Source organism: Onychostruthus taczanowskii, unplaced genomic scaffold, assembly GCF_017590055.1.
Source record: "Onychostruthus taczanowskii isolate IOZ18803 unplaced genomic scaffold, ASM1759005v1 scaffold6, whole genome shotgun sequence".
NCBI classification, from domain to species: Eukaryota; Metazoa; Chordata; class Aves; order Passeriformes; family Passeridae; genus Onychostruthus; species Onychostruthus taczanowskii.
In genome coordinates, this window is record NW_024503679.1 from 16766689 (window position 1) to 16793437 (window position 26749).

Below are 26749 nucleotides of genomic sequence, written 5' to 3' on the forward strand. Positions count from 1 at the left end.
AGAGGGGATGATTCCTGTTCAGAAACAGAAAACTGTTGTGTAAGGAAAACCAGGACTCTAAGAGGAGGATGAAGCAGAGGCTCAGGCAGAGCAGGATCAGAAGCAAGGTCTCCTTCCCTGAGGGGAGGTGCTTGTCTGGGGAGAGATGTCTGACCCAAGGGATGGGGAAGTGTGGGAGCCCTGCCCTTGTACCAGAATTTCAGGTTTGACTTCTGAAATTTAATAGCTTCCATTTCATATGAAAAATATGTAAGTAATGGATAAGCAGTTAAAAAAAAATCCAGTAGACCTATTAAAAAAGCCCAAACACACCTTTAATAGCAACTTAATCCATCAATATCCCAGTTCATTTGGTTTAACACAAATGATAAACTATATTCAAAGTAGGTCCAAAAAGTCATAAACATTTCCTAGAAAACCTTTTGGGAGGTGGAAAAGATGGCTCAAGTGCAGCTGAAGAACTTTGTTCTGTTTCCTGGTGTACAGAGCTGCTCCCCTGCAGCTTCCAGGGAAGAGTTCTGTCCTTCACTGACGCCATGGGAGAGACTTCCCTGAAGCTTCTGCAGTGCCAAGAGCCAGCAACATTTCAGTACAATGACAGTACTTAAAGCAGGAGGGTCCTTTGGTCAAGAAAGGCATTCATGGTGTGGGGGAGCTACTGCTCTTCCCTGGCACATCCCAATTCATCATCTCCATCTTCTGTGGGAGCATCCTTGGCTGCAGGAACCTCAGTGTCTTCAGTAAGGTCAGGGGGATCCTGAGCAGCTGGGCTGTCAAACTCCTCTTCTGAGTAACTGCTGGGGAGCTCTGTTGAGAAAAGAAAACCCATGAGCAGACACCATTGCTGTGTTTAAGTGATGCTTCCATCACCAGAATCCCAGGCTGTGGCAAAGGCAGCTCAGAGAGAAGAGGCTGAGTTGCATTTCACCAGAGACAAAGCTGTCACAGCTTGGTACAACCACCGGGGAATTCAGCTACAGGAAAACTGTGAAAACGTGGGAGTTGCACACTAAGAGGCTGCTGAGTTGCATTGCACCAGAGACAGAGCTTGGTACAACCACCGGGGAGTTCAGCTACAGGAAAACTGTGAAAACGTGGGAGTTGCACACTGCAGCATTTACTAGGAAAACCATCAGGGCCGTGAGCCAGCAGCTCAGGCCCCTGCCCTCCCTGCTGCCACAGAAATCAGGTCCTTACCCTGGTGCTGGGACTGGCTGAGGCCCTGCAGCCGTGCCTGCCTCCGCTCCAGGGCCAGCTGCCGGTTCTTCTTCATCCGCTCCTGCTGCTCCTCCGTCAGACTTGGCCCAGGCAGGGAATTCTGCTCTTCTGCACTGCCACAGTGGGAATGTGCATCTTCAGCAGCTGCATCCAGCCCATTGCTTTCCCCTTCTGGTTAAAAAGGATGGGGGACAGAGGGAAGAGGGGCAGCATCAACGCTTCAAACCCACAGAGATCCACAGCACATCAGTCAAGAGAATATTCTGAAAGCATTTCTGTGTTTTACATTTTGTATTGACAGCTGAAGCTCATTCCACCATTTAATTTTAATGGGAAATTTTCTGCCTAGGCCCACATCCCCAATATTCAAAGGGCACAAGTGCTCAGAGCTCAAACACACAACAATCAATGCCTGAGTGCAGAGGCACAGCTCTGTGTACTGAGTTAGCAACAGCAGCTGTGCTTGAAAGGCTCAAAAGGGACAGGAAATCCAACAACCCTTAGGGCCAGGTAATTTTCCTCCCAACACTGCTAATAAAACACTGTCCTTTAGGAAATGGCCCAAGTCCTACAGGAATTCCAACCTTTCAAGGCTAGGCTGTGTGACAGTAGTTGAAGGTGTCCCTGCCCATGGCAGGGGATGGAACAGGATGGGTTTTAAGGTCCCTTCCTACCCAAGCCAATCCAGGATTCTGTGAATCAGAAGTCTGAACACATACATTGAGTACTCAGTTCTGAATTCAGTGTGCTCTATTACAGGGATATTTACTCATCTGCCAGCACTGAAACGTGCAAAGTGGAGGCAGCTCAGCTAGACACCTTCACCCACCCAGAGAGCCGCAGAGCGCCCAAGGCCTCTGCACCACTTTAAGCCTGTGAACAGAAACATGAGCTGACAAAAAGGTTGGGTTGTTAATACAACACCCCAGCCTGAGGTTTTACTTCACACCTGTGAGATGCCTACCCCAGTTCCTCCCCTGGTGGCTGCAGCAGTGCCCTCGGTCCCAGAGCTGGTCCCGGGCAGTGTGTGGAACCATCGCACAGAACAATCCCATCGCTCTGCGGACGCTGTCGGCAGGAACCACTCGTGTTGCTGTCCGAGGCTGCTTCTGGCTGCAGTGCAGCTCTCACACTGCAGCAGCAGTGAAGGCAGCCACGTGTCCCCAGCTGTCCCAAGGGCACCCCAAAGCCCAGGCCAGCTGTTTCCACTCATTGACCCATCCACAACACCATTCCCAAGCACTGGCTGGGCTGGAGGCTGAGGTTCAGGTGGAGACGAATGGGACAATGGGCAGATAATGCTTTCAATAGAGGCTGACAGTAGGAATACAAAACCCTGCACAGGTCCTTAGGAATGACAATGAAATTCCCTCCTTTCTGCTGCTAAAATTTCTTACAAACTACCACAGGGCCTCTACTTCCTCTTTAATTAAGAAACTGCTTATGTCTAATTTCTATCTATCTGACCGGAAGAGACTCTTGACTTACATCCTCAGTGCTGGGTTTTGATCCTGGCAGAGGGAATTCTCCCGGAGCTGTGTGCCAGCTCTGACAGACACAACAGTGTCCCCAGCACGAGCAGGCACTCTGCCTGTGAGGGACAGCACCCCCTGACTGCACTGCGACTCCCCACAGAATAATCAGCATGACTTTGTGATTCCTGCTGTAAGAGGATCCAAGAGCTCTCCAGGCTGCACTCATGTCAGAGTGCAACACAAACCTGTGCTCAATAATTGCAGTTTTAGGAGTTTTCTTGGAAGAATATTTCTAACAATGCTGATTAATACCCATTTTTCCATGTCCTTTCAGCAGACCTTGCAATTTTATTCATTTTTACACACACATGTGCAAGTATCAGTTCAGTTCTGTCATCATAAGACTCACAGAAGCCTGGTTTGAAAGCAGAGATCTCTCAACAACTTCTTCTACACTAGGAAAGCCTATCATGATCATTCACTTCTGGTCAGTAGAAGGGAAATAAATAATCTTAAGCACTGAAGTACTGAACAAATAGCAGAGAGAGCATACCTTCATTATTTTTGAAGTCTTCATGTAAAATAGGAAGATCGAGTCTAATCCGCTTGAGGCAGGTCTGCAGGTGGGACAGTGAAAGACTGGTGTTTCATCTGCAGCAAGTTTTTATGTTCAACTTTGGGAGCACGGGAAAACCACAGCAATTTTACACTTTATTACTCTGAAAAAATACTCTCACTTCATGTCCATTTGACATACAGACCTTCAGTGCTGTGATCATCTTCCCAGTCCTCCATCACCACCCAGCCAGGTGAAGCTGAATTCTTTATCAGTCTTCTTTTGCAGGTTCAAACATTAAAAATCAACCAAACAAAACCCAAACCCCCAACCAGTTCCAGCTGGTTAAGCAACTTGGTGTGGTTAAAGATGTCCTGAAAATGCTGAAGCCAATTGTCTGGAGGATTATTTCAAACAAAGAAAGGTTGTATCTAAATACAAACATAAATACCAGACAAAGCTCTAAATTGAGAGAAATTGATTTAAATAAAATTATGCTTCTCAGCAGTATGCACAACCTAAGTCTTCTTTTGCTGCATAACTGATCCCCTAAACCTAATTCTTGCACTACTACAAACACCATGAAGAGGAGCTGACAGAAATACATACCTGAACTTCCTTTTTGTTTCCCAAAGACTCCACTACATCAATAAAATCCTCAAACTGCAGTTGTGGGAACAGTCTGTGAGCCCAGTGCTCCATATGGTGGATCAGTGTCTTCAGGTCCTCTGCCTGGAGCAGGAAAGACAACACCCAGCTGCTAAAGCTGACAGAGGAGGGAGACTGCAGAGGGAAATGGGACAGTAATTCCTGAACACAGGGAGCACCTGCAGCCTGCCAGTCTCTGCAAAATGTCAGCAGTGCCAATGTGTGGGTAACTTTTCCTTCCCCCTCCACAATCCAGTGTCAGTGTAAGCTCAGGCTGTGAGAACACACTGACACAAGTTCAGGGGAACATCTGCAGGTCCTGAAGCGAAATTTTCCTTCCCCCTCCACAATCCAGTGGCAGTGTAAGCTCAGGCTGTGAGAACAGCACTGACACAAGTTCAGGGGAACATCTGCAGGTCCTGAAGCACTGTCCTTAAACAACCAGGCCTCAACTCAGGCTGAAATAAACCCACAGGGGCACAGCTGGCATTGATCCTGATGTTTAGAATGAAGATACATCAAATTAAGCTGATCTAGGAAAGGTTTTTGCACCTTTCAGCACTACTGCCCAGTTCCTTTGTGCTCCAGTGGCAATGAGAACACAAACCAGAGGTGCACAGCTGTCCTTGCCAGTGTGCCAGGGGAATCATGGAATTGTTTGGGTTGGAAAAGTCCTTGAAGAGCACCGAGTCCAGCCACTCCCCCAGCACTGCCAAGGCCATCACTAAAACATGTCCCCAAGTGTCACATCTGAATGTCTTTTAAATCCCTCTGGGAACAACGGCTCCACAGCACAGGCTGCCCAGGGCTGGACAACACTCCTGGTGAAGGAATTTCCCCTAATAACCAACCCAACCCTCCCCTGGCACAACTTGAGGCTGTTTGGTCTTGTTTGTTACTTGGGAGAAAAGACTGACCCTCCCCTGTCTACAACCAACTCTATAATGTATGTAAAGGAAAACAGGCTCTGCATGTTGAAGTGCACCCAAAACAATAAGAAAGCTTGTGGAGAAAGTCTTGCTTTCTCTTTGCTCAAGTGCTATGTCACACTTTTTAAAAAAACCTTGGGATCCAAAACCCTGCTTGTGTGGATGATACAAGAGTCACAGATGGGATATTCTGCTTTTAGAGTTCAGGAAAAGAATTTTATGATCAAAAGATGGATTTTGTTAAAGCATTTTGTGTTTATCTTAAAGTCTGCAGCTCCAAAGGCCATCAGGGCTTGTCAGGTACTGCTGGGAAGCTGGCTGACCAGAATTCCAGCAATGCTCCCCATATCAGATGGCAGCACTCTAGCAAAACTACATTCACCTCCCAGGAAACAAAACCAAAGCTCACCAGCTCTTACCTCGTGCCCTTTGCCCTTGAACTTGACGTTGTCAAACATGTGTCTCAGAGCTGGGAGCCCTCTTTCCGAAGTTAACCTGGGAATAGGAAATGGGGAGTTACTTGAAACTCACTTCCTTCTTTCAATTAACAAGTGAAAAAAACACAAACAAAGAAAAAACTCTCACATTGCTTGAAACAGCCTAAAGCTTGGATTCTTTCTGTTGATTATAAAGAACTCACAGCAGTTTTAGAGGGGCCTTAATCATTTTCTCCCACAGCCCTACACCAAACTCAGCACACAAAGAAATATTCTGTATAAAGTTACCTTTGGGCATCTAATCTAGGCCTTGGTCTTTTTACTGTCTTCTGTGTGGTCACAGCAGAATCCTTTGTTTGGGACTGCTGGTTTCCATCTGGATCTGGGGAAGAAAACAGCATCATTTAAGCATTCAAAGCAGTTGCTGTACATTTTAAGTTTCTACTTGTATTTCTGATAAGTGCATTGAGAGGGCATCCAACACTGTTATCTCTTCTAAAAGCCAAGTTCATAAAGAGTAACTATAGATCATTGCTGTATAATTATTTGTAGCAACATTTTGTCAGAAGAGCTTCAGTTTTACAAAGTTCCTTTGTGCACATTATTTTCATGGAATCTACAAAAGCAAACTTTTCCCACAAACCGGAGAGCATTGCGTGATTAACAATTTAAATTTACAGTTTGTTTTCTGCCTATTTTTATGCACTGAAGTCCACCACCACTAATTTCGATTGCACAGCATTAAAATGGGATTTTTAGGGGTCCCGGGTGCTCACCTCCATTAGCCTGAGCCCATTCTGCATCGTCTCTTCCTGGAGAGGCAGGAGGTGGAAGAGGTGGGAATGTTTCGTCTTCTGTGTTCTCATAATCAGGAAGATCAAACAAGTTGTTCTCTAAAGGATCTAGCATTGCCACAAAGAAGCCTCTTTTCCCCTCCTGCAGAAAACAACAAAAGCATTTAGAGAAGCAGCGAGGCTGCCATAGAAGCGGATAAACGCCAATTATATACAATATTTACAGCTTTTTCAGGAAAAGATCTGCCAACCAGGTCATCATACAAATTAAACAGCAGATACCATACACAGGATAACACAATCCCGCCTCGCTGAGCCGAATGAAATAAGGGTTTGTGATGTTCCAACTCGTCAAAGTTACTTGGGAGTGGCAGGAATTAACCAAAATAAGTCGATTCCTGCCCACAGCGCTTATCCGTGGAGCCGCGTGCCACTCGCATCCCCGACCAAAGCCTTTTGGGGGTGGAGTGGCCATTCCCCAAATTCACAGCTCACCCACTTCGAAACGCGGTCTGGAGGACGAGTTCCCTTTTCCGGCTCCTCCGGCGGAGCTGAGCCCAGAGCCCCCGGCCGGAGCGGGCTGGGCTGAGGCGAGGCAGGAACGGCTCTGATCCCCTGCTTCAGGAGCGCTCCCTGGAGCGGGCTGGGCTGAGGGGGAGGCAGGAATGGCTCTGATTCCCTGCTTCAGGAGCGCTCCCTGGAGCGGGCTGGGCTCAGGAGGAGGCAGGAACGGCTCTGATTCCCTGCTTCAGGAGCGCTCCCTGGAGCGGCCCCGGGCTGAGGCGGAGGCAGGAACGGCTCTGACTCCCTGCTTCAGGAGCGCGCCCTGGAGCGGGCTGGGCTGAGGCGGAGGCAGGAAAGGCTCTGGGTCTCTGTTGCTCTGTTTCAGGAGCGCTCTCCGGGAGCGGGGCCGGGCTGAGGCAGCCAAGGCTCTGTTTCTGTTTCTCTGTGTCAGGAGCGCTCTCCGGAGCGGCCCCGGGCTGAGGCGGTGGCAGAAATGGCTCTGGTTCTCTGGTTCTCTGTTTCAGGAGCGCTCTCCGGAGCGGCCCCGGGCCGAGGCGGTGGCAGGAATGGCTCTATTTCTCTCTCTGTTCCTCTGTTTCAGGAGCGCTCTCCGGTGCGGCTCCGGCCGGAGCGGGGCCGGGCTGAGGGGCCGCGGCCGCCCCCACGCGAGCCGGGTCCCGCGAGAGCCCCGAGTCTCGCGAGGTCCCGCAGGCGGCGGCTCAGGGGTTTTGGCGCCAAAACGGAGAGGGCGGGGCGAGGCGGCTGAGGCGATCCCAGAACTATGGAGAGTCCTGGAATGCTCGGGGTGGGAGAGGGCACTACAGATCATCTCATTCCAACCCCCTTGCTCTCGGCAGGCACCTTCCGCTATCCCGGCTTTCTCGAAGCCTGTCCAACTTGGCTTTGGACACTCAGGGATGGAACAGCTGTTCTGGGCAACCTGGCTGCGTGGCTGCACCAGCATTGCAACGAGGAATTTCATCCCAATATTCCATAATGTCATCCCAATATTCCAGAATTTCATCCTAATATCCCAGAATTTCATCCCAATACCCCATCTAAACCTACTGTGTCAGTTTGAAGCCATTGCCCCTTGTCCTGTCTCTCCGGATCCTTGTAAATTGTCCCTCTCCATCCTTCCTGGAAGGTCCCCTCATGAACTGGAAGGACACAGGTCACCCCAAAGCTCCTCCAGGCTGAACAATCCCAGCTCTCTCAGCCTTTCCCCACAGGAGACGTGCTCCATCCCCTCCATCATCCTGGTGCCTCCTCTGGACTCTCTCCCCTCTCACCTGGGCAGGGCAGAGTGGCAGAATTCCCCTGAACCTGCTGCCCATGCTGATCCCACCTGGGATCAGCCCAGGACACACTTGGCTTTCTGGGCTGCCACTGCACGTGGCCGGGGCACGTCCAATGTGCCACCCATCACCTCCTCCAGCTGCCTGTAGTGTCACCTTGTCAGGGAAACCGTGCTGGGGATTAGTGTTTAATTTGAAATATCCAATGTTGCAAAGCCCCACGATGAGTTACCTCCAGGAATGGGATTGAAAGTTCTTGACCGCCTGTCACTTCACAGAATCATAGAATCCCTGAGGTTGGAAAAGACCTCCAAGACCATCGAGTCCCACCTGTGACCAATTCCCACCTTGGTCACCAGCCTGGAGCACTGAGTGCCACCTCCAGGGACTCCTGGGACACCTCCAGGGATGGGCACTCCAAACCTCCCTGGGCAGCCCTTTCCAAGGCCTGACTGCCTTTTCCATGGGGAAATTCCTGCTGCTGTCCAGCCTGGTGCAGCTTAAGACGATGTCCTCCTCCTGTCCCTGTTCCCAGCCCGACCTCCCAGCTGTCCCCTGCTGTCAGGAGCTGTGCAGAGCCACAAGGTCCCCCCTGAGCCTCCTTTGCTCCAGGCTGAGCCCCTTCCCAGCTCCCTCAGCCTCTCCCGGGGCTCCAGCCCCTTCCCAGTTCCATTCCCTTCCCTGGTGTCTTGGTTTGAACAGACAGGGGTCTGCTAAGGAAGGCAGGAGCCTCTCTTGAAATGGAAAATGCAAACCCCCTCCCTTCGAATTATCAGAATTTTAAGGGGCAAAGATATGGGAGTAGGAATAACAGGTTTTTTTTAGGGAAAATGAAAATAAAAATGCAGTAACGCAAAAAACACTGCCCTGCTCCTGAGGCCGCACTGGTCCCAGTGCAGGCCAGGGATTCCCATCCTGGCTCAGCCCAGGACCAGGACAGCAAGCCATCCTGAGATGTTCTCCAGACAAAGCCTTCTGGGAATTGACAACTGAACAGTTTGCAGTTGTCCAGGCTGGAATAAATCTGCTGAGCCCTCAGAGGTTTGGCAGCTGTGCACACAAAATGCCATGTAAGGATTTGGGCTGCAGGGACAACAGGAGAGGCTCCACGCTCCTGTCTCCAAAGCAGCTGGAGCTGTGAATTGTTCTCATATTTTTACAGCTCAGTCTACAGAAGCATATCTGAGTTAAATTATGGTCTCTTTGTTTAAACAAAACTATATAAATTAATGTAAAATATTAATCCATTAAAGGAATTGGTTTCCCCTTATTTCTCTATAAATTCAAATTTGACATACAATGTTTCTGGTAATTTAATGTATTCCTTCTAGTACAACAAAATCAATTGCAGTTACTTTCTGGTTAAAATTCTTTTAACAGTTAATGTTTAAAATGTGTATTCACAATCGCTGCAGCATCTTTTATAATCAAGAATATATTAAATATAGGGAGAACACACTAATGGATTTTTTAGCACTGAATCAATTAATCTTATCTTTTTAGATATGGCCAATTTCTTCAATCGATTGAGACAGCTGAAGTATGAAAATTAACACAGAGGTTTAATAATAACCATAGATCAAGTGCTGCTAATTTCCAGCACAAAATATTGCAATTGTCATATAAAATTACTGAAAATCAAATATCTACATGATGAGCTCTTTGCATTGAAAATAACAGTGGCTCTTTGTACTGAAAGATCCTTGTCCTTACAAACAACAACAACAAAAAAGCAGAAGATCACTTACAATCTCTGCAGAGGACACAGGGTTATAAAACCCTCCATATTTATGTGACTTTGATTAATCAATATTTTTGAAGAGTGTTTAATTAGAAACTGGACTTGATGACCTAGGTGGTTCTTTCCAGTCCTATGTTCCTAATTAAATAAAAAGCAAATGCTGACAGGCATTGATTATTGGTTTTTCCTCAGGAAATGAATAACCAGCCACATGCTGCTAAAATAATAAGTCAGGAAAAAACAAACAAAACACCCCCCACAGGTTGCCTCCATTCTAGAAAACACTTCTGGTTTCCAGTCTAGGTGAAAAGGAAATATTACTGCTTGTTTCTGTGTGATTACTGTAATTTCATTAGAAAAACTGCAGCAAATTAGCACCTTATTTTATATTTCAGTCTCATTTCCTGCTTTGTTACACGTAATATACAGCAAAGCAAATCTGTCAAATGGATAATTGCCTTCTTCCACGCTTGAAGGGGTTTATTCCTAAGGGAGCAGAATTTGCTCGGCAAAGAAAACCTTCAAATATTGTGTTGGCAAAGCTGTTCATGCCACAAACCCTCAGCACAACTGCTCCCATTGTATTAATGGGAAGTCACATCCTAAGGATTAAGCAAATTTCAGTTATTTGTAATTTATACTTATCTACATTTATGCCTTGCTGATCTAATCTAAATTTGATATTATGCAGCCACCGTAAAGGTTAATTTCTAAGCTTTTAGTATATCACAAAGCATTCAATTTGTGCTGTGATCCACGAGGCTCTTTTAAATCTGTGTTTCTTGAGGAAAATAAGGTGCAAGGTAGGTTGTGATCTCTGTCAGCTCCCTTCAAATAATTTTTGATCCTCTTGGCCAATTTTATTCAAATTCAAACCAGACTTCTTAAATTCCATTGCTTTATGGGACTAATTATTTCCCTAACTTGCTTTGCTAACCACTAAGCAGATTAAGAAGTATTAAATCTTGCAAATAGAAGTTTGTGTGCACATGTTTTGGCAGTAAAATATGCAGCTCTATGTGGCAATCGAGTTTGAAAAGTTGGCTTAATTTAGATGCAATTGCTCTATATAGTAATTGTGGTTTTCTTTTCATGCAAGAAATTAGGCAAAATTTTGTTTCCATAAGGGGGAAAAAAGTGGTAATGAAGACAAGCTTCTTTGTTCCACTTCTATTTTCAGCGACAAATTATTTCTATTTTTCCAAGCAGTGGTAAAATCAATAAATCAGAAAACCTCCCTGCTCAGAAGCCTCTCTGTGAAATGACAGTGCCTTCTCTTTTTTTCTTCATCTTTTCCTTTGTGATTCACCTCCAGGAACACCTGTTTGTACAGCAAAATGCAGTTCCTTCCACGGAGAATATTGAAATTTCCACAACGTGTACTGTTTTGGCTGGGGAAATGTACTTAATTTTTAGTAACTAATGCCCTTAAGTTAAACCTCTTTGTTTTATAGGACAGCAGTGCAGAAATTATTTCTGCAGTGGCATCAATCCATATTCCCTGAATTTATTTCTAGATACAGTGAATCCAAGATATTTTTGGGCTTTGTGCTTTGGTCAAAGGGATTTGAAAAGAGATTGATGAAATCAGTAATTTCACAGTCCAGTGTTGTGAGTGCAAGGATAAAACACTCCAGAGGAGGGAGCTGTCCCTTAATATCTAGAATTAGATGGAGGGAATATGACTTTAATGGCAAAGCTGTGGAAAAAAAAATTAATGTTTTTATTTTTACTATAGAAATGGATAAGGTGATAGGAACTCTTCAGCATTTTTGCATTATATATGGGGAACTTTGTTCATAATTTCAGTTTCTGTAAAAACATTAATGATTACTTTGATGAAAATATAATTGTACTTTTGCAAACCACAAAAATTTGAACCATACAGAATTGAGGCTGGTTCTTTATCCACAGTATTCACAGTAGAAATTTTGTTATGGAATTAACTCTGCACTTCTTCTCGTGTCTGAATCAATTCACTGGAGTATAAAACCTGTCCACTGCTGGAAAGATGTTATTCATTCAGGTGGTGTATTCACATGCCTTGTCTATGAAAAGGACAATTAGGGAATCTCAGGAAAAAATTGAACTGGTTTTTCCCTCTTTTACCAGTTCCAAGGCACTACCTCCACCTCATGGCAGAGTTCCTTGGTGCTGCTTCACTTCTTGGCTCACGTGTGCCTGTGAGAGGTTTCATTTATCACTTAAGCAAAATTATGAGTAACTGCAGAGTCTTTTCTGCTCCATGTGTCGTGTTTGTTGACAGATGGAGCGCTGTGTGGTACAGAGATGTACAGCAGCAACAGAAAGAATTTCTCAGCTGTGTCAGAAATCAGAAGAAATCTGTAAGCCCTTCTCACTGTGTGACTCCCACAGGCCTTAAAAGAGTTTTCAGCTGACTTCTGCTGGATTCAGACAATGAGAAATTAATCTTATAAAGCAACCCAAACTTCAGCAAAGCTCTTTACAGATCTCAGCAGTAGAGGCAGGATTGTAGTGTCACTCTGTTCACGGAAGTCAAATGTATGGAACTCCTTTTATCTCCTGAATCTTCTCATACGATTAGTGTATGTGTCACAGTTAACTGCACACGCGTGTCCAGGCTGGCTCTGCTATCCAAACAGGGCTTTGGGTGCTTTAATATTCCATATCCTGTGAGACCCATAGCGAACCAACAGAACCTTTACATTCCAGTTCTCCCTGGTGGAGAGAGAGCTGCTGTGGAAGAGCACGTTCCACTGACCACAGCAAGGATACTTATATTGCATTCCATATCCTGCCCCTGTGAGACCCATAGCGAACCAACAGAACCTTTACATTCCAGTTCTCCCTGGTGGAGAGAGAGCTGCTGTGGAAGAGCACGTTCCACTGACCACAGCAAGGATACTTATATTGCTCTCACAGCAACTTTTCCACCCCAGAAGGGCCCACTGGAGCACGGCCACCCAGCTGTCCTGCCTGGGGGTGACGTGCCCCACTGGCCCGTGGCTGGTGACAGCCCCACGCGTCCTGGGCTGAGTGACCCGCGCTGTCCCAGGTCCAGCCGATGGCACAGGACACCTTTGTCCTCCTGCTTCTCTGCCTCGCTTCTCTGGATCCCTCAGCTCCCACTGCCTGTGATAATGCACTTCGCACGTCCTTCAGTATTAAGTGGGAGACTCTTAAAAAAAATCAGTCGCTTATCGATTTGTGGAAGCAAGTTGATGTTAAAGCAAGGTTCTGTTTCTGCACTTCGCACGTCCTTCAGTGTTATGTGGCAGACTCTCAAAAAAAAATATCAGTCGCTTATCGATTTGTGGAAGCAAGTTGATGTTAAAGCAAGGTTCTGTTTAAGTCGTCATAGAATAGGTTGGGTTAGAAGGGACCTTGAAGCCCATCCAGTGCCACCCCCTGCCATGGGCAGGGACACCTTCCACTATCCCAGGGCGCTCTAAGCCCCGTCCAGCCTGGCCTTGGACACTTCCAAGGGACGGGGCAGCCCCAGCTGCTCTGAGCAGCCTGTGCCAGGCCTGCCCACCCTGCCAGGGCAGGATTATTGCCGCTGTCGCCGCCGATCCCGGGGCAGGGGCGGCTCAGGGCAGGCTGAGGGCAGGAGCGCTCTGAGGGCAGCGCTTCCCGCGGCCTCGCTGCCCGCCGCGCGCGTGCGCGCGCTCCCCGCGCATGCGCGCGGCGGGCGGGCACATCCCGATCCCGGGCAGTGCCCGCCGGAGCTCGGAGCGCTCGGAGCGGGGTCCGGCAGCCGCACGGCCACCTGCCCGCAGCCCGCGGAGGCACCGCCGCCAAGGGCAGCTCCCCGCCCAGTTTGCCGCACCGCAGGAAGTCCCTCGGACCTGTCCGAAGTGGGGCCGCGGCCGCTCCGTCCGCTCCCCTGCGCGCCGTGTGCGGGCGAAGATGCCGAAGAAGAAGCCCGGGCCGATCCAGCTGAACCCCGCTCCGGATGGATCCGCCGTGAACGGGACCAGCTCTGCGGAGTGAGTGCTGGCGGGGCGGGTGCGGGCCGGCCCGGGCCGGGCGCTGTCCGCGGGGTGCGGTGCTCCCGAGCCCGCCCTGCCCCTCACGCCCCGGCCCGGCTGCCGCGAGCACCGCGGGCGGGACTCCCGGGCTCCCCGGGGCGGGGGATGCCCGCAGAGCCCTCCGCGGAGTAAGGGGATGCTGCCTTCGGCGATAAACAAACTTCTGTCACAGAGGCGAGGGAAAAAAGCCCTGGTGAAAAAATCGGGGGAAACTTGTATAACTCCTTTCTCCTAGTCCGTAATGGTGTCTTCTGGGTTCTTAGCTTATATAATTAGCTAGTAATGCCAAATTACACGCTTGCGATGGCATATTTCGTGAGCGTTGTGTGTGGGAGAATTTATACTGGAACCCGCAGATTTGTAGAAAAGGTGTTTTGTTTTGTTTTGCCTCGTCCTTGGCTTTAGCCCAAACAATCGTTAGTGTGAGCAGATCTGTTTGTCACTAATTGACATGTTGTGCTGGCTACGGCAGGGAGTGTGTGTGGAGAAACAGCCTCGGAGCTCCTCCGTGGGCAACACAAACATGACACTGTAAATGTGGGAAGGGCTCAGCTAATCACGGGGACACTTCTGGGGGGAAAAAAATACTGAATATTGGATGGTTGCATGGTGGTGCTGCTGAAGCCTCTGCTGCACGTTTCTCACGGATGTGGGTGGGCAGGGTGGCCTCGGTCAGGCACACGCGGCACCGGCACCGCCGAGTGATGAAATGTTACAGCAGGTTTTCATTTGAGGTTCACGGGTCGATGTTCACGCCTTGATTTTTAGGCAGTGCTGTCGGGCTAGCCCTTCAGTGAGCCTTGAAACAATTAGGTGTGTCTTGGAGGAGCAGATTCCTGCCCCTGTATGGTCAGTTCGGTCCTCTCCGGGAGATGTAAACCGAGCTGCGATGTGCTGCTGTGCCGCGGTGACACAGAGGATGTGAGGCAGCCTTGCAGTGACATGTGCGAGTCTTGGGCTTTAAAGTGCTCTGTGTTCATCAGTGCCACGTTTTCACACAGGCTCAGATCTGCTTTAACCACCCAAATCTAAAAAAAAAAAAAAATCAAACGACCAAAACCAAATCGACCGCAAAAGAAATGTAACCCTGAAACCAAGCAAATACCTCCCGAAAAATAAAAAATTCAGCATCTAGCAGCTCCAGCTGTGACATTTCTAGCAAACTCTTTTGATGATTAACTGAGCGATGAGCTGTTTAAAAACTGTTCTTTGGCAGGAGTTACTGATTGTATCTAAGCATTATGATCTAAATATTACAGAGCTTTTGTTCTGGATTGACAGGGGGGAAAATACTGTGTTTTTATATTTGCTCGGGTAGCACTTTCCAGTCGATTTTCTCAAGGCAGTTTGGAATATGTTGATTTAGTCTTCAGGGATCTCTGTACATTTTAGTCTTGTTCTACAGAATAAATCTGATACACCAATCACTTGCTGCTTGTAGTACCTGATGTAAATCACCTCGCTCCCAATATACTCAATATCGTATCTCTTCCCGCAAGAAGTGTCATTAATTTTAAATTGCTTTTACATGTAAGGTACTCATTTACTTGTTGGAAGCCTTTGGAGACTCCTGGGAGTGCTGGGTCTTTTCTGCACTGATGAACTGCCTTGCTTCATTTTCTGCTCCGTGTGTTGATTCGGCTGGGGTTTGTGTGTGTGTCCCCAGACTTGTGATCTGTGTCACACACAGGACCTGTTACCCAGCCTTTGCCAGGCTTAGGGGTGTCTGGTATTTTTAAAAGAAGTAGCTTAGTGAAAGTAAATTCAGCAACCAGTTGTCCTATATACAGCCAGGATTAATTAATCGTGGAAATATCCCCTCATCCTGCTAATTTTAAGCCCTCATTGTGAAAGATTTCAAATAGCAAAGAACAGTTGCATCAGAATTTAAAAATGTTTTTGGAATTGAGTTGGAAACAGTTTTGTTTTTCATTTCCTTAATCTGTAAGGTTGTTTATTTTCCTCCCTGAGCCTGCTCTGGGTTTTTTCCCCCTTTGGTCACTGCCTGAATTCCTCAGTCAGGTGTTTGTGAGGCTGCTGTGCATGCCGAGCATCCCTGCACTGCCATATTAACACTTCCTAAAGCCCCGAGCCTGCACTCCAGGAATTTTGGCTATGTGAGGCTCTGGTTACTCGTTGTCCCTCTCCAAACGCCTCCCTGCTCCAGACACGGAAAAGGCAAAGGAGCTCCAGGACTTGGCAGGGCAAAAAGGAAGATTCCGAGCGAGGCGATGAAATTCCTGTCTGTGAGTGCACCAGGGACCTGAACATCCCGAGGGAAGGAAGTTCTTGAGGCTGTTTTGGCAGCAGCCCAAACGGACGTGCAGGGCCTGGGGAGCTGTGTCCTGGAATTCCGAGACTTTCTCGCTGTCACAGGGGGAAGGTTCTGTAACTCATTAATGCTGTTAGGAATGAGCACTTCTGACACCGGGACTTCCTGGCAGAAAGGAAGGGGAAAGGGAGGAAATGAAAGAAGGGGCTGGATGATTCAGGATGTCCTGCTTTGCATTTGTGTCCTGTCCTCTGTCTTCATCCTTATTTGGTGATGGGAGCTCATTGACTGGAGCAAGGGAAAGCTTATTATAGCACGTGGTGTGGGGCTTCAGGAGTATGCGGGAGGCCTGGGGCTCATGTGCCTGCCTCTTTCCTCTTTTTTCCTTTCTTTTTCTCTTTTTTATCCCTCTTTTTCCAGGCAAGGTAGTGTAAAGGGGAGTTAGTGCGCTTAAAATTGAAATACGTGCATCCCAAATATTTAAATGAAAATTTCACAATGTTTCTCTCCGACAGCAGATTTTGTTACTTGTAGCTATTACTTAACCACAACATCCTGTACCAATCATTTTTCTCGAGGGCCTTCCCGATCCCTGGCTCTGCCCAGCTGGACAATAGAGACAACTTCACAAGAGGTTTTCCTGTGCCCTGAGCTTCACTTCTGCTTTTGACACTTCCCGCGGAGCCGCGGTTGCGCGGCGAGGGCTGAACCTTTCTGCTGCTCTGAGCTGCCTCTGCTCCTCAGGCTGAAACCAAGATGACACTGGCCAGCTGCAGATTTAATTTCATTCCTTGGAGCTGCACAGATATAATTGTGCAAAGCTTCTGCAGGGAAAGGAAAAAGAGCCAGCCGAGCAAACCTGAATGAAAATTAATTGAAGGAAAACTGTTCTGGCTGAATGTTTAGTGTCTTAATAGCCAAAAGGAACGAAAACACATCACCAGTTTATGGAGTTGTGTTCCTTTCAAACTTCTAACTCTCTCTTGCTTTCAATATCTGGCAGTTTTCAACCAATTTTTGTTTCTCTAAAGCCAACCCAGTCTCAGAATGTGCAGTAGAAAAAAAAACAGATTTTGAGATAATGCCACTTTCTGTATTAGAATAAGTTTTATGTTGACATGAAAAGAAAGGTGCTTCATGAAGTTCTTTGATTGCATCTTTGAAATAAAAAAAAAGTCAGAGAGAAAGGTCAAACTAACTGCTCCAAAGCCTTACCTTTTACCTTGTCTAAATAAATCCAAACAACTTTCCCAGTTCTGGTGTTAAACAGGGTCAAACTAACTGCTCTAAAGCCTTACCTTTTACCTTGTCTATAAATCCAAACAACTTTCCCAGTTCTGGTGTTAAAATATAAACCTTCCAAAAGTGCCTGGGATTTGATTAAATACAAAAATGAAAACAATTACTTTTAAAAATCGAGTGCCGCTGACTTTTATGTATTTTGTGAGCTCTGACATGATGGGATTGAAGTGTATTTATCATTCAAAATACAGTTCTTTTCAAAATATAACTCTGTATGAGTTTTACCAACAACTGCTGTTTCCCAAATCAAGCCTGAGCTGTAACCTCTACAAATCTCAGATGTGAAGTATCAGCTACAATAGAAGGTTTGTGTTTAATTAGATAAAAATGAGAGCAAAAAAAAAAAAAAGTAGACAACAGAATTTGCATCTTCTCTGATGTGCTGAAAAGAAATGGGCCCTTGAGAGGGATTAAAGGTGCTGTCCATAGGTCTTTACCACCTTAGGAGCTGTATTTCTTTTTAAAAAAGAAAGCAAATCCAAAGCAAACCATGAGTAGAACCAAGTCATCAGGCACAATGTGGTTTTTCAGGGTTTTCTTTTTAAAGCCTTAATTATAGCAAACCTGGGCCTTAGAACTGTTCAAGCCAGAGAGCAATTTTGTAAAAACGGCTGACTGCAAATTCCAGTCATAGTTTGAGTATTAATTAATCAGCCTTTTCTTATTGCTGCTGTTTATTCTGGTTAAATTGCATTTAAGGAGGTCCCTGAATGGCTGCTGCAACTCCCTGTGGTTGCTTGGCAAAGAAAGGTTTGGGGATTGTGCAGAAATGGTTTGCACTTCAATATATATTACAGTTTGCAAAGTAAACCATTGCTTACTTATTGTGCTTCCTGCAATTTTTGTGTTTTTCAGGGTCTTTCTCAACTTTCTCAAGGGAGCTTCAATTTGGGTTTTTGAGGAGTAGAGGGGCAGGTGTGTCCCATCAGAGAAATGGGGTTTTGGGGCCGTGGGTTTGTGGGCTTTAAGTTCCCATTGTGGGCTCTTTCCCAGTGGATCCTGTTCCAAGAGGATTTGTCCTCCCTGGAATAGGTTTCTTATCAGTTTCTTGGATGTGAGGTTAAATAAAAGGAAAGGAAGATTTTCACAGAGTTGTTCACTTTTACGCTGCCAGGGTCATTTCTGCCTTGCTTCCTGGGGGAATATTTTTTTTTTCCCTTTGGAATTCCTTGGACTTCAGGGGAGCTTTTTTGCCTGTGTGCAGTGTTCTGGAAGATTAGACCCTGGAATTTTATGACTGATCTGGTTGGATTTCAGTTGCATTCAATACACGTGTAGAATTACTGTAAGCTTTTAAATATTAAAAAAAGAAAAAAAGAGAAACATTTTTTTTAATCCCCTACTAATGAAGGATTAATCAAACTTCCAAATACACGTGATATGAGAGAGTGCATTTTAAATTAAAATATACTCATGCACAGCTTTCTCTTTTAATGTGCTGGAGCCTGGCATAGTCCTTCACCAAATTAGAAATACCATTTTAATGTTACTTAAGTACTCTAACAGAACATGTGATCTGTTATAATGAAATAATGAAAAGTCAGAGCCTGCAGCACCTCACGGACTTGTGCTGAAAAAAATTCTGACTAAGTGTACATCAGCAGCACAGAAATTAATGAATTAAGGGGCACACTGACCTGTGCAGCTCTTGCTGGCTGAAGGCAGCTTTTTGTTGACAATTATGGTGTAGGAAGGATTTTAAGACATTTAATACTGTCTTGTTATGTTCTGACAGTCAGGTTTAAGCATAATGATGGTAATGGAGGAATACTTTAGTTTGTATGAGCTTAAAAAGCTTCAGTTGGTTTAGGGGAGTTAAAAACTGGATGTAAAAATAAACGTTGCTGAGGAAATGTGAGGAGGATACGTGGTGAGGGAAGTGCAGCTGTGCTCTGGATCCAGCTGCTTTTCTTGTCCTTACAGGGAGGCTGCAGACAGGCACAGAGGTGTGATTTCACAACACAGCTTGTGCAAGATCCTGCTCCTTCTGCAGAGGCTCTCCTCTCCTGGCTGAGAGCTCAGACCCTGCCAGACGAGCCCCAAGGAGTTCTCAGAGCTCTGCCCACCAGCACTGGGGTCAGCTCAGCCAGGGAAATAATCCCACTGAAAATGGGATTTAATTTGGAAATGGGTTACTTGGGAATGAGGGGCAGAATGAGACCATCACCTCCTGCCTTGGCAGGATGAGTGACAGAGCACAGGGAGATGCTGGAATTCAGAAATTACAGCAATTCCTGAGTAGCACAGATTTTAATGGAGTAATCTCAGGTGTCTGTCTCAGGAGGAACAAATTTCCTGCCAGACCTTCCAGTGTTATCTCACAGCAAGAAAAAGGGATTGAGAGGGTCTGGGTAAAGCCAATGGGTAACTCTATTATTTATTGGTATAACAACAGTGCTGTTGTTACCTGGGAAAAGGGGTTTTGAGTTAGCACTTACTTAAAAAAACCCAAACATGAAAATTGTGGGGAATTTACATGAGGCAGGAAATCCACCAGCTAGTTTCTAGAGTGGCTTTTTAAGTATTTCACTGTAAACAGGAGAAACATTCTGAAATGAGCTGAGGAAGGAATTTTCTATGAGGTCTGATAAACCTTTCCATCTCACCTTTAGCTAGTTTGTTCCCTTTCAGTTACAGAGTTCTACATTTTCCAGTAAAAAAGCTCCTCCCCCTTTTTGCCTGTGTTACCTTTTTTACAGCTGCATTTGTTCTCCCACCATTGCCCTGGGGGTTGCCTGGGCTGTGGAAAGTGTGCAAATTCCACTGCCAAACCAGCTGCATTTGTTCTCCCACCCTGGGGGTTGCCTGGGCTGTGGAAAGTGTGCAAATTCCACTGCCAAAACCAAGAGTGTCTCTTGGAGGAAGAAATATTAGCTGGCAAAAGTGAATTTTTGGGGAATCGTGTTCTTTCTTCCGAAGACTTCTTAATTTTCAATTTTTTGTTTTTTTGAGGCAGCAGTGGATTTCTTTTTCCAATCACTTTTGTCCCTAGAAATTAGTAATCAGATGATTCCTGCTCTGTTACGTGCTCTGTATTACTCAGACAAAATCCTGGTTACACTTTGGAACAGAAGTGCAAGGGCACAACTGGGAAAGGCTCATTCAGTGCTCAGCATCTCTTGGCAAACATCTGTGGAGGAGCCTTTGTCATCCTGAGTCCTGTCTGGGCAGGAGGAAGGTGGATTCCAGCAGAACTCCTCCCTGCTGACACCTCAGGATGGGATTTCCACCTGGATCCAGCCTCATCCATCAAATGAAGTCCACAACAAGGGATACAAAAAAAGCAGATTTATTTTCCTTTGCTTCCTGAGCATCAGGGTGGAGATATTCCAACAGTGTGGGATTCTCTGGATGAACAAGAATCTTCTTAAAAACCTCCTTATGGGTTTTTATAACAGACCCTTGAAAGTTCCTGGCAGCTCTTCCCCCTTTCTTGCAGGGTTTTGTACAACTCAGCATTGTTCTGTGCTTTTCCAGAACTTTTTTTTTCAGTGTGGTGGGAAGATGAGTCAGCAGATTGCAGAACACATTCTTTTGGGGAAAAAAAAAGTTCTTTTTGGATATAGATATGTGAATATTTCTGTATGTATTGGTACACTCCATTCATATATTAGGTAAAAGTTATTAATTTCTTTGCTAAATGGCCGTGCTGACAAATGTTCAGTGTTGTGCAATCCCTCCATTTGAAGTACAGGCAAGCCTTCCATCCCTGGCTTTCTCAGAATCCCAGTTATGGGGTTTTTGGTCTGTTTTCAGACAGTTTCTGGCAGTTTCTTTTCCTGGTCCCTGGTGTGGTTGCTGTGGCTCTGGATGGAGTTTGTCCTGCTGTGCTCTGGGCTCAGCCCTTGCACAGAGGAGTCTCAATTCTAATCCTGGCCTAATTCAGGGGCCTTGTAAGCTGATCCTGTAACTTCATCTTTTTTGTTATTGTAGTGGCCCTCAAAGGCTGTGTAGCTGCCACATGGGAGAGTTGGGAAGGTACTGTTACTGTAACTATTGCATTTGTTCATCCTTTGGTTTTGTCAGTATATTTAACTCCTACTTCAGAGACATAAAACAATGGGAATGCAAGCCTGGGATAAATATATGTGTCAGCTGATGATCAGAATTCATAATTCTGTGTATCCTCTGCGTTGTGCTTTAAATATCCAATAAATAAGTTCATTTTTCTGTCCATAAGGAAGTTTTAATTGTCCTGTGGTTCTTTTATCCTGGTAATGTGTAGTGTTGGCTGGGAAAAATCCGTGGTGCACAGACATGAAAGAGAGATGGAGAGCTTGGATTTCTGGAGGTTTGGCTGTAGAATTTCTTACTTGAGATTACAGAGTTGATATAGGGCAAATTCTGAATGCAGTGGTACAGTCAGTCCTGAGGAAGCCTCTTAACTCAGAAAAACCCCAAGCTCCCTCTCTGTGGCATTGGTTGGAGAGCTCAAATGCCAAAGGGATGCCTGAGCCTTGCTGGCAGCTCCTGCTGCCACTCAGGATGAGGGGCTGGAACCCCAGGAGATGGGAACAGCTGCAGAAACCCTGGTGGGAAGAGGCACCCAGGGCACGAATCTGGACCCTCTGTGCCCCTGCTGGCAGCACTGGCTGCTCTGCCTGCTGGGCTCTGCCTTCCACACGTGCTGTGTGATGGGCTTTGGCTCAGGGGAGGACAATGGGATGTTTGGTGGGATGGTGGTGAGCTCAAGAGAAAGAGGAGGAGGCTTAAAGCAGAGATTCCCAGCCTAGAGGGAGTTTTGAAAGTTTAGCTATCCAGCTGGTTGGAGACTCAACAGGAGATTTGAAGCTGTGTCTGTTTTCTTCTTTAAAACTCATGCCTTTCAGCCTTAGAAAAATGAGAATTTACATTAAATTAGGGCTAGCAGGATACTCTTTTGGACAGAGCAGTGCTTTTCTAATGGTTTTGTTTTGCATGCCTTTTGCTGAGAAATAGATTTTAATCAAATATTGGCCTCTTTTTTTTCTGGCAGTATTAAACCTCACTCTACGCCATGCAATGCCACTGTGATGTGGAAGTGGATGGTATGTTAGATATTAGGGAAAACTTCCTTACTGTGAGGGTGGGCAGGCCCTGGCACAGGTGCCCAGAGCAGCTGTGGCTGCCCCTGGATCCCTGGCAGTGCCCAGGCCAGGCTGGACAGGGCTTGGAGCAGCCTGGGACAGTGGAAGGTGTCCCTGCCATGGCAGGGCTGGGACAAGATGGGCTCTAAGGAACCAGTCTGTGATATTCAGAGGGGAAATTCACCTACAAATCCCACCTAAGTACAAGGGAAAAATTTTAAGATCCTCTAACACATTGCAAATGAGGGTTGAAAACCAGTGTATTTTTCCAAAACAGACTCATTGCATCTATAGGGAATTTGGATTTTTTTGAGTTGATGCTCTGACTGCAAGTTTTATGAGGCTGCACTGGAGTTAACCCAGACAGACACCTGTGCTCTAAGCTGGGAGACTTCTGGAATTAAGTTTATCTTCCATGTTATTCTGTGAACTGCTCTTTGCTAAAGGAAAAGTTTAATAAGAATTTGTCTTGTTGCCCGGGTTTGGCAGAGTCACACAACATAGTAGTCTGTCTTCTCAAAACCACAGAATGTCTTCATGTTCCTAACACTTAATTTCAGCTCCTTGATTGAGGTTGTTCATGGAAATTATGTAGTGAACTGCCTACTTTCTTCTCCAAATTGACAGTTGTGTGGGCTTGGGGAAAGCATTAATGTCACTGTTCTGGAAAACAACCCCCAAGCTTTGTATCCTCATGCGACAGGAGATCTGAAAGTGAAAGTACTTCTTGATGCTTTCACTCATGCTAATTGTTCAGCTTGCAGCACTGATAGTAATGCCTTTGAACAGATATTTGACAAATTACTGGTAAAGGCTCTCAGATTTTTTTCCTTTTTCCCCTGCCACATTTTTTCCTTCTCTCTCTGAAGTAGACTTTAGAGTTGAGTAACAGCTTTACTGTAGCCTTTAGGGTTGAGTGTATGATTAACTTAGCACTAACATGAATTTAAAAAAATAAAGCTCCCAGGGATTTGGAGTACTAGTATTAATTAAGGACTTATTTTCTGGTTTTTGTTATGCCATTATGTGCTAGCAGCCTACAAGCAGCATTCCTCTTCCTCTTTCTACTTCCAGAAGAACAAGTGTGTTCTGAAATGTTCATGCATCTCCTCCAGGAGTGCTTTCCTCAGTGCTGAGGTGGCTGTCCCCAAAGCCAGGAGCTGAGCATCTGCCCTTGCCTTCTGTACATCTGTGGGTGCTGAGTGCTCCCACTGCCCGGTCTGTGGCTCCTCCCTGCCCAAGCTGCAGCAGGAAAGGTTTGCTCCTTGTCCCCAGCCTCACTGCTCTGTCCCTGCAGGGCCCAGCTGTGTGTGATGTGCACACGTTTCATGGTTAGAAATCGGTGGCTGGATGTTTAAAAAGAAAATCTGAAAACAATCTACAGCCAGCCCTTAAAGGAGCAGTGTGATGGGCTCAGAAAGGGATGGGATGGTGTTGGTGACACACCTTGTCAGTCCAGGGCTCTGTGGGCAGCACCATGTGCCTGTCTGGGGAGCAGAGCACAGGATGTCAGAGCAGCAGTGACTCAGGGTGCTGCTGGGCATTTATTTGGGCTTGTTGTGCCCACCCAGGGTTCTTTTGCCTAAGCACCCCCTTTTGGCCATTGGCAGAAGGTGAGGGACTGGGGGCAGGTGGGAATTTCAAGGTCCCAGGTGAGCCTGCCTGGGGTGAGATGTCCCTGGGTGTGAAAAGCTCCCACATTCCCACAAACCTTTCTCACTGCACAAGGTGGCAGCAGAAGGGCTGGGTGTGGATTCCCCCAAGGTCTCAGAGGGACAGGGATAGAGGTGAGGTTCTCCACACCCATCAGGGGTCCCTGTTTGGGGAAGGTGGGCTGTGTTCTGTTCTTTCTGCATTCTTTTCCACCTTGGGAGGTCACAGAAGTGCCACGGGGGGATGCTGCACTGTCAGAACACTCCCATGAGCACAGAAAGGAAGAAACAATGGGAGCTGATGGGAAAGATCCTCCCTGATCAAATGTGGGTGGAGAGAATTCCTCCTCTAGGGCACCTGGTACCTCATGCTGCCCTTGGGAGAGAGAAAGAAACAATCAGCTTTCCCAAAAACTTGCCCTGAATGTGTATTTTTTTGAGCTTTCCATTTAGTCAGGAAGAGAGAGTTCTCACAATAACTGTGAAGACACATCACTGAGTGCAGAGGTGTTGTCTGCTGGCTGTGCAGGGTGCTCATCCTTCTGCCAGCAGAGCAGGAAGGTGTTTACTGGTGGTGCTCTGTGGGATTCCAATGTTTCCTTCCCAAATGGAGGAAGCAGCTCTGACCTCCCCGTGGCTTCATCCCAAGGATCACTCTGGGAGAGCTGGATCCCATCCCTGGTGCAGTTTAGTGTGTGCTTGGCTCCCAAACTGCTATCAATAAATGAAATGATAACCTATTGCTTCAGAGAAGTGCTTGGCACCGTGGAGCCCTGAGCTGATTTGATGATTTCCTGCTTTGATGGATCCCTGGCAAAGCCATGGTGCCTTGACAGTGAAAAACACAACCCCAAGACTGCAGCAGGTAATGGAGATGAATTTTAATAGGAATCTTTGTCTCTGAGTAAAAGTTTTATACAAGATTAAGTGACTCCCAGTGCTCTTTCTGGAGGCAGACAGTTGCACAGTAGCATGTTGCTGTTTCAGCTGCCAAAGTTCCTGAACATTTTTGTGGTGCCTGGTGATGAACTGTCTAAAGTATTTTCTCTTCTGTATTCTGGATGTGCTGGATTCATTCAGTTTGTAAAACTTCCTGTGTAATGATTTACTTTTCCACCTGTTTCTCTGTGCTTTGGAACTTTCTTTTTCCTGGGGAGGGGCCAGGGGACACTCCCAGCTACCAGTCAGGGGAGTGTTCTTACTGTAGCTGGAGTTAAAAACTGAAACTTCCAAAGTCCTGCTTCCTGGAAACACTCTGAGTAGGTTACACCACCAATTTAGATGACAAAATTACACCTTCTATTTACCTAGCTGCATTTTAAATTGATTAATGCCCAGTCCTTCGAGCAAAGAGGCAGAATGAAAAAAAGAATTCTTTCCTGATGCCTGACATTCAGTTATTAATAGTTCTGTTCTTGTCATAAAACTAACTGGAGATGCTGGTAGTTACACTCTGAATAGTGATTCTGACAATGCATTTGTTGGGTTCATATCTTTCAGATTAATTCACTTTACAGTTAGAGAATTGGTCCTGAAAATCTGAGAACTTCATTGCTTGTCACTGCAAGTAATGAAATTAGAGCTTAGAAAATTCTGGTGATTTTACTGGTGGTCACACTTGGTGGGGAAACCTGAGGTGGTGAAATTCATGAGATCAATACTTTCCCATCTGGGAGAGCCTTTGGAACCTCTTGACTTGTATTCAAGCAGGGACCCCAGCAATAATTCATAATTTCAAGCAAGGAAATGCCTGTTTTAAGTGAATGCCAGGTTCATTTAGATTGAAGCAGGCAACTTATTAAAAAATAGCTTTATCCAGAAAAACATTAGACTAAATAGATGTGATAAGTGCTATCCTAGCAAATATTTTTGTTCCTAAAGCATAGCAGGACAGTTGTTTGTTCCCTCACACCAGCAGTCTGTCTGCTCCAGGTCATGTGCTCAAGCATCTCTGTGTTGTCTCCAAAGCCAAAAACCCCCTTCTGCCTGAGAGAAAAACTGAATAGTTGTTTTCTTCAAAGCACAGCAAGGAAAGCCTTGTTGCATCCTGTCTCTGTGTCTCTAGTTGTTTTTTTTGTGTTTTTTTTAATTCCAGATGGACAGCCCTGCCTTATTCAGTAATCCTTAAAATGACAGCAAGTTTCTTCTCAAAGCTTCTAAATTACAATGAAGACTTGAGTTCTGTCTTCTCACAGCAGTAATTTTCCAGGGTAAAACATGGAGTTTGTGTCCAGCATTTGTTGCTCTGGAGTTTATTGCAGGAAAGTGAGGGGTGCTTGACTTTGCCTCAGCTTTTCTCTTGTTTGTGCTCACGGTGTAAGGAGAGCTGGTTCAGGTGTATTCCAGGAAAGACACACTGTTGACTTCAGCCTGGAATTTGTTTGCTTCACTGGGCACATTTGATGGGGAAAAAAAATAATCCAGGGGTTAATCATTCAGTTATGCATTTCTGAATTTCAAAAAATGTGTTTCTTGATGATTCCTCTTTAAAGCAGAGTCAGTAAAACAGATTAACTTGGATGTTCTTGTAAGCCACATTTATCTACCTGGGGGATTTTTCAGTGGGGATACTCCAGGATTATTGGTGTGTGATTATACAGGTATAAAACATGGTATGAGGACAAAAATAGGGTTTATCTTTAAAAACATAGTATAATTTTTTTTTTTTTTTTTTGTGCAGATACTTGATTTTTAAGGTAAGATAGAGACAGTTGTGGTAGTAGTCATGCATCCTCTCAGCTGACCAGCTCCTCACTGGCTGTGAGAATGTCCCTTTGTGCAACAGATTTTCAGAGTGAACATTTTATGAAGTGATGAATAGAAATAATTTTGATTATTGGTGAA

The 26749-nt window shown here is 45.9% G+C and overlaps 2 protein-coding genes and 1 non-coding gene across 5 annotated transcripts in view; 1 reads left to right on the forward strand and 2 right to left on the reverse strand.

Moving 5' to 3' along the window:
* Positions 1–210: 210 nt before the first annotated feature.
* On the reverse strand, positions 211–7218 carry TIPIN (TIMELESS interacting protein). 3 transcript variants are annotated; one of them, XM_041419036.1, is made up of 8 exons: positions 6557–7218; positions 6040–6199; positions 5552–5645; positions 5246–5321; positions 3859–3981; positions 3247–3310; positions 1198–1389; positions 211–807 (listed from the first exon to the last, which is right to left on the reverse strand). In XM_041419036.1, the coding sequence occupies exons 2-8, from the start codon at positions 6170–6172 to the stop codon at positions 656–658; spliced, it is 834 nt and encodes a 277-aa protein (XP_041274970.1). In that variant the 5' UTR covers positions 6173–6199; positions 6557–7218; the 3' UTR covers positions 211–655. The 3 variants fall into 3 exon arrangements, with proteins under 3 accessions (XP_041274970.1, XP_041274969.1, XP_041274971.1); XM_041419035.1 differs by having other exon boundaries at positions 6553–7218; XM_041419037.1 differs by having other exon boundaries at positions 6040–6196; positions 6553–6619.
* LOC121343711 lies at positions 2241–2375 on the reverse strand. The gene has a single exon (XR_005953738.1).
* A 6052-nt stretch (positions 7219–13270) lies between the features above and the next one.
* MAP2K1 (mitogen-activated protein kinase kinase 1) overlaps positions 13271–26749 on the forward strand; it is a 34672-nt gene continuing 21193 nt past the window's right edge. The window contains exon 1 of the mRNA XM_041418826.1: positions 13271–13571. Within this exon, the coding sequence (XP_041274760.1) occupies positions 13492–13571 (80 nt within the window). The 5' untranslated portion in view covers positions 13271–13491. The remainder of the gene's footprint in view (positions 13572–26749) is intronic.

Bases quoted from the DNA above. Each gene is read 5' to 3' on its own strand.
- TIPIN (XM_041419036.1), bottom strand. From the start codon at position 6,172: ATGCTAGATCCTTTAGAGAACAACTTGTTTGATCTTCCTGATTATGAG. The intron at 5,646-6,039 runs GTGAGCACCCGG...TTTCTTCCCCAG, and splicing joins ATGGGCTCAGGCTAATGGAG to ATCCAGATGGAAACCAGCAG. The intron at 1,390-3,246 runs GTATGCTCTCTC...CTTTTTAACCAG, and splicing joins AGACTTCAAAAATAATGAAG to AAGGGGAAAGCAATGGGCTG.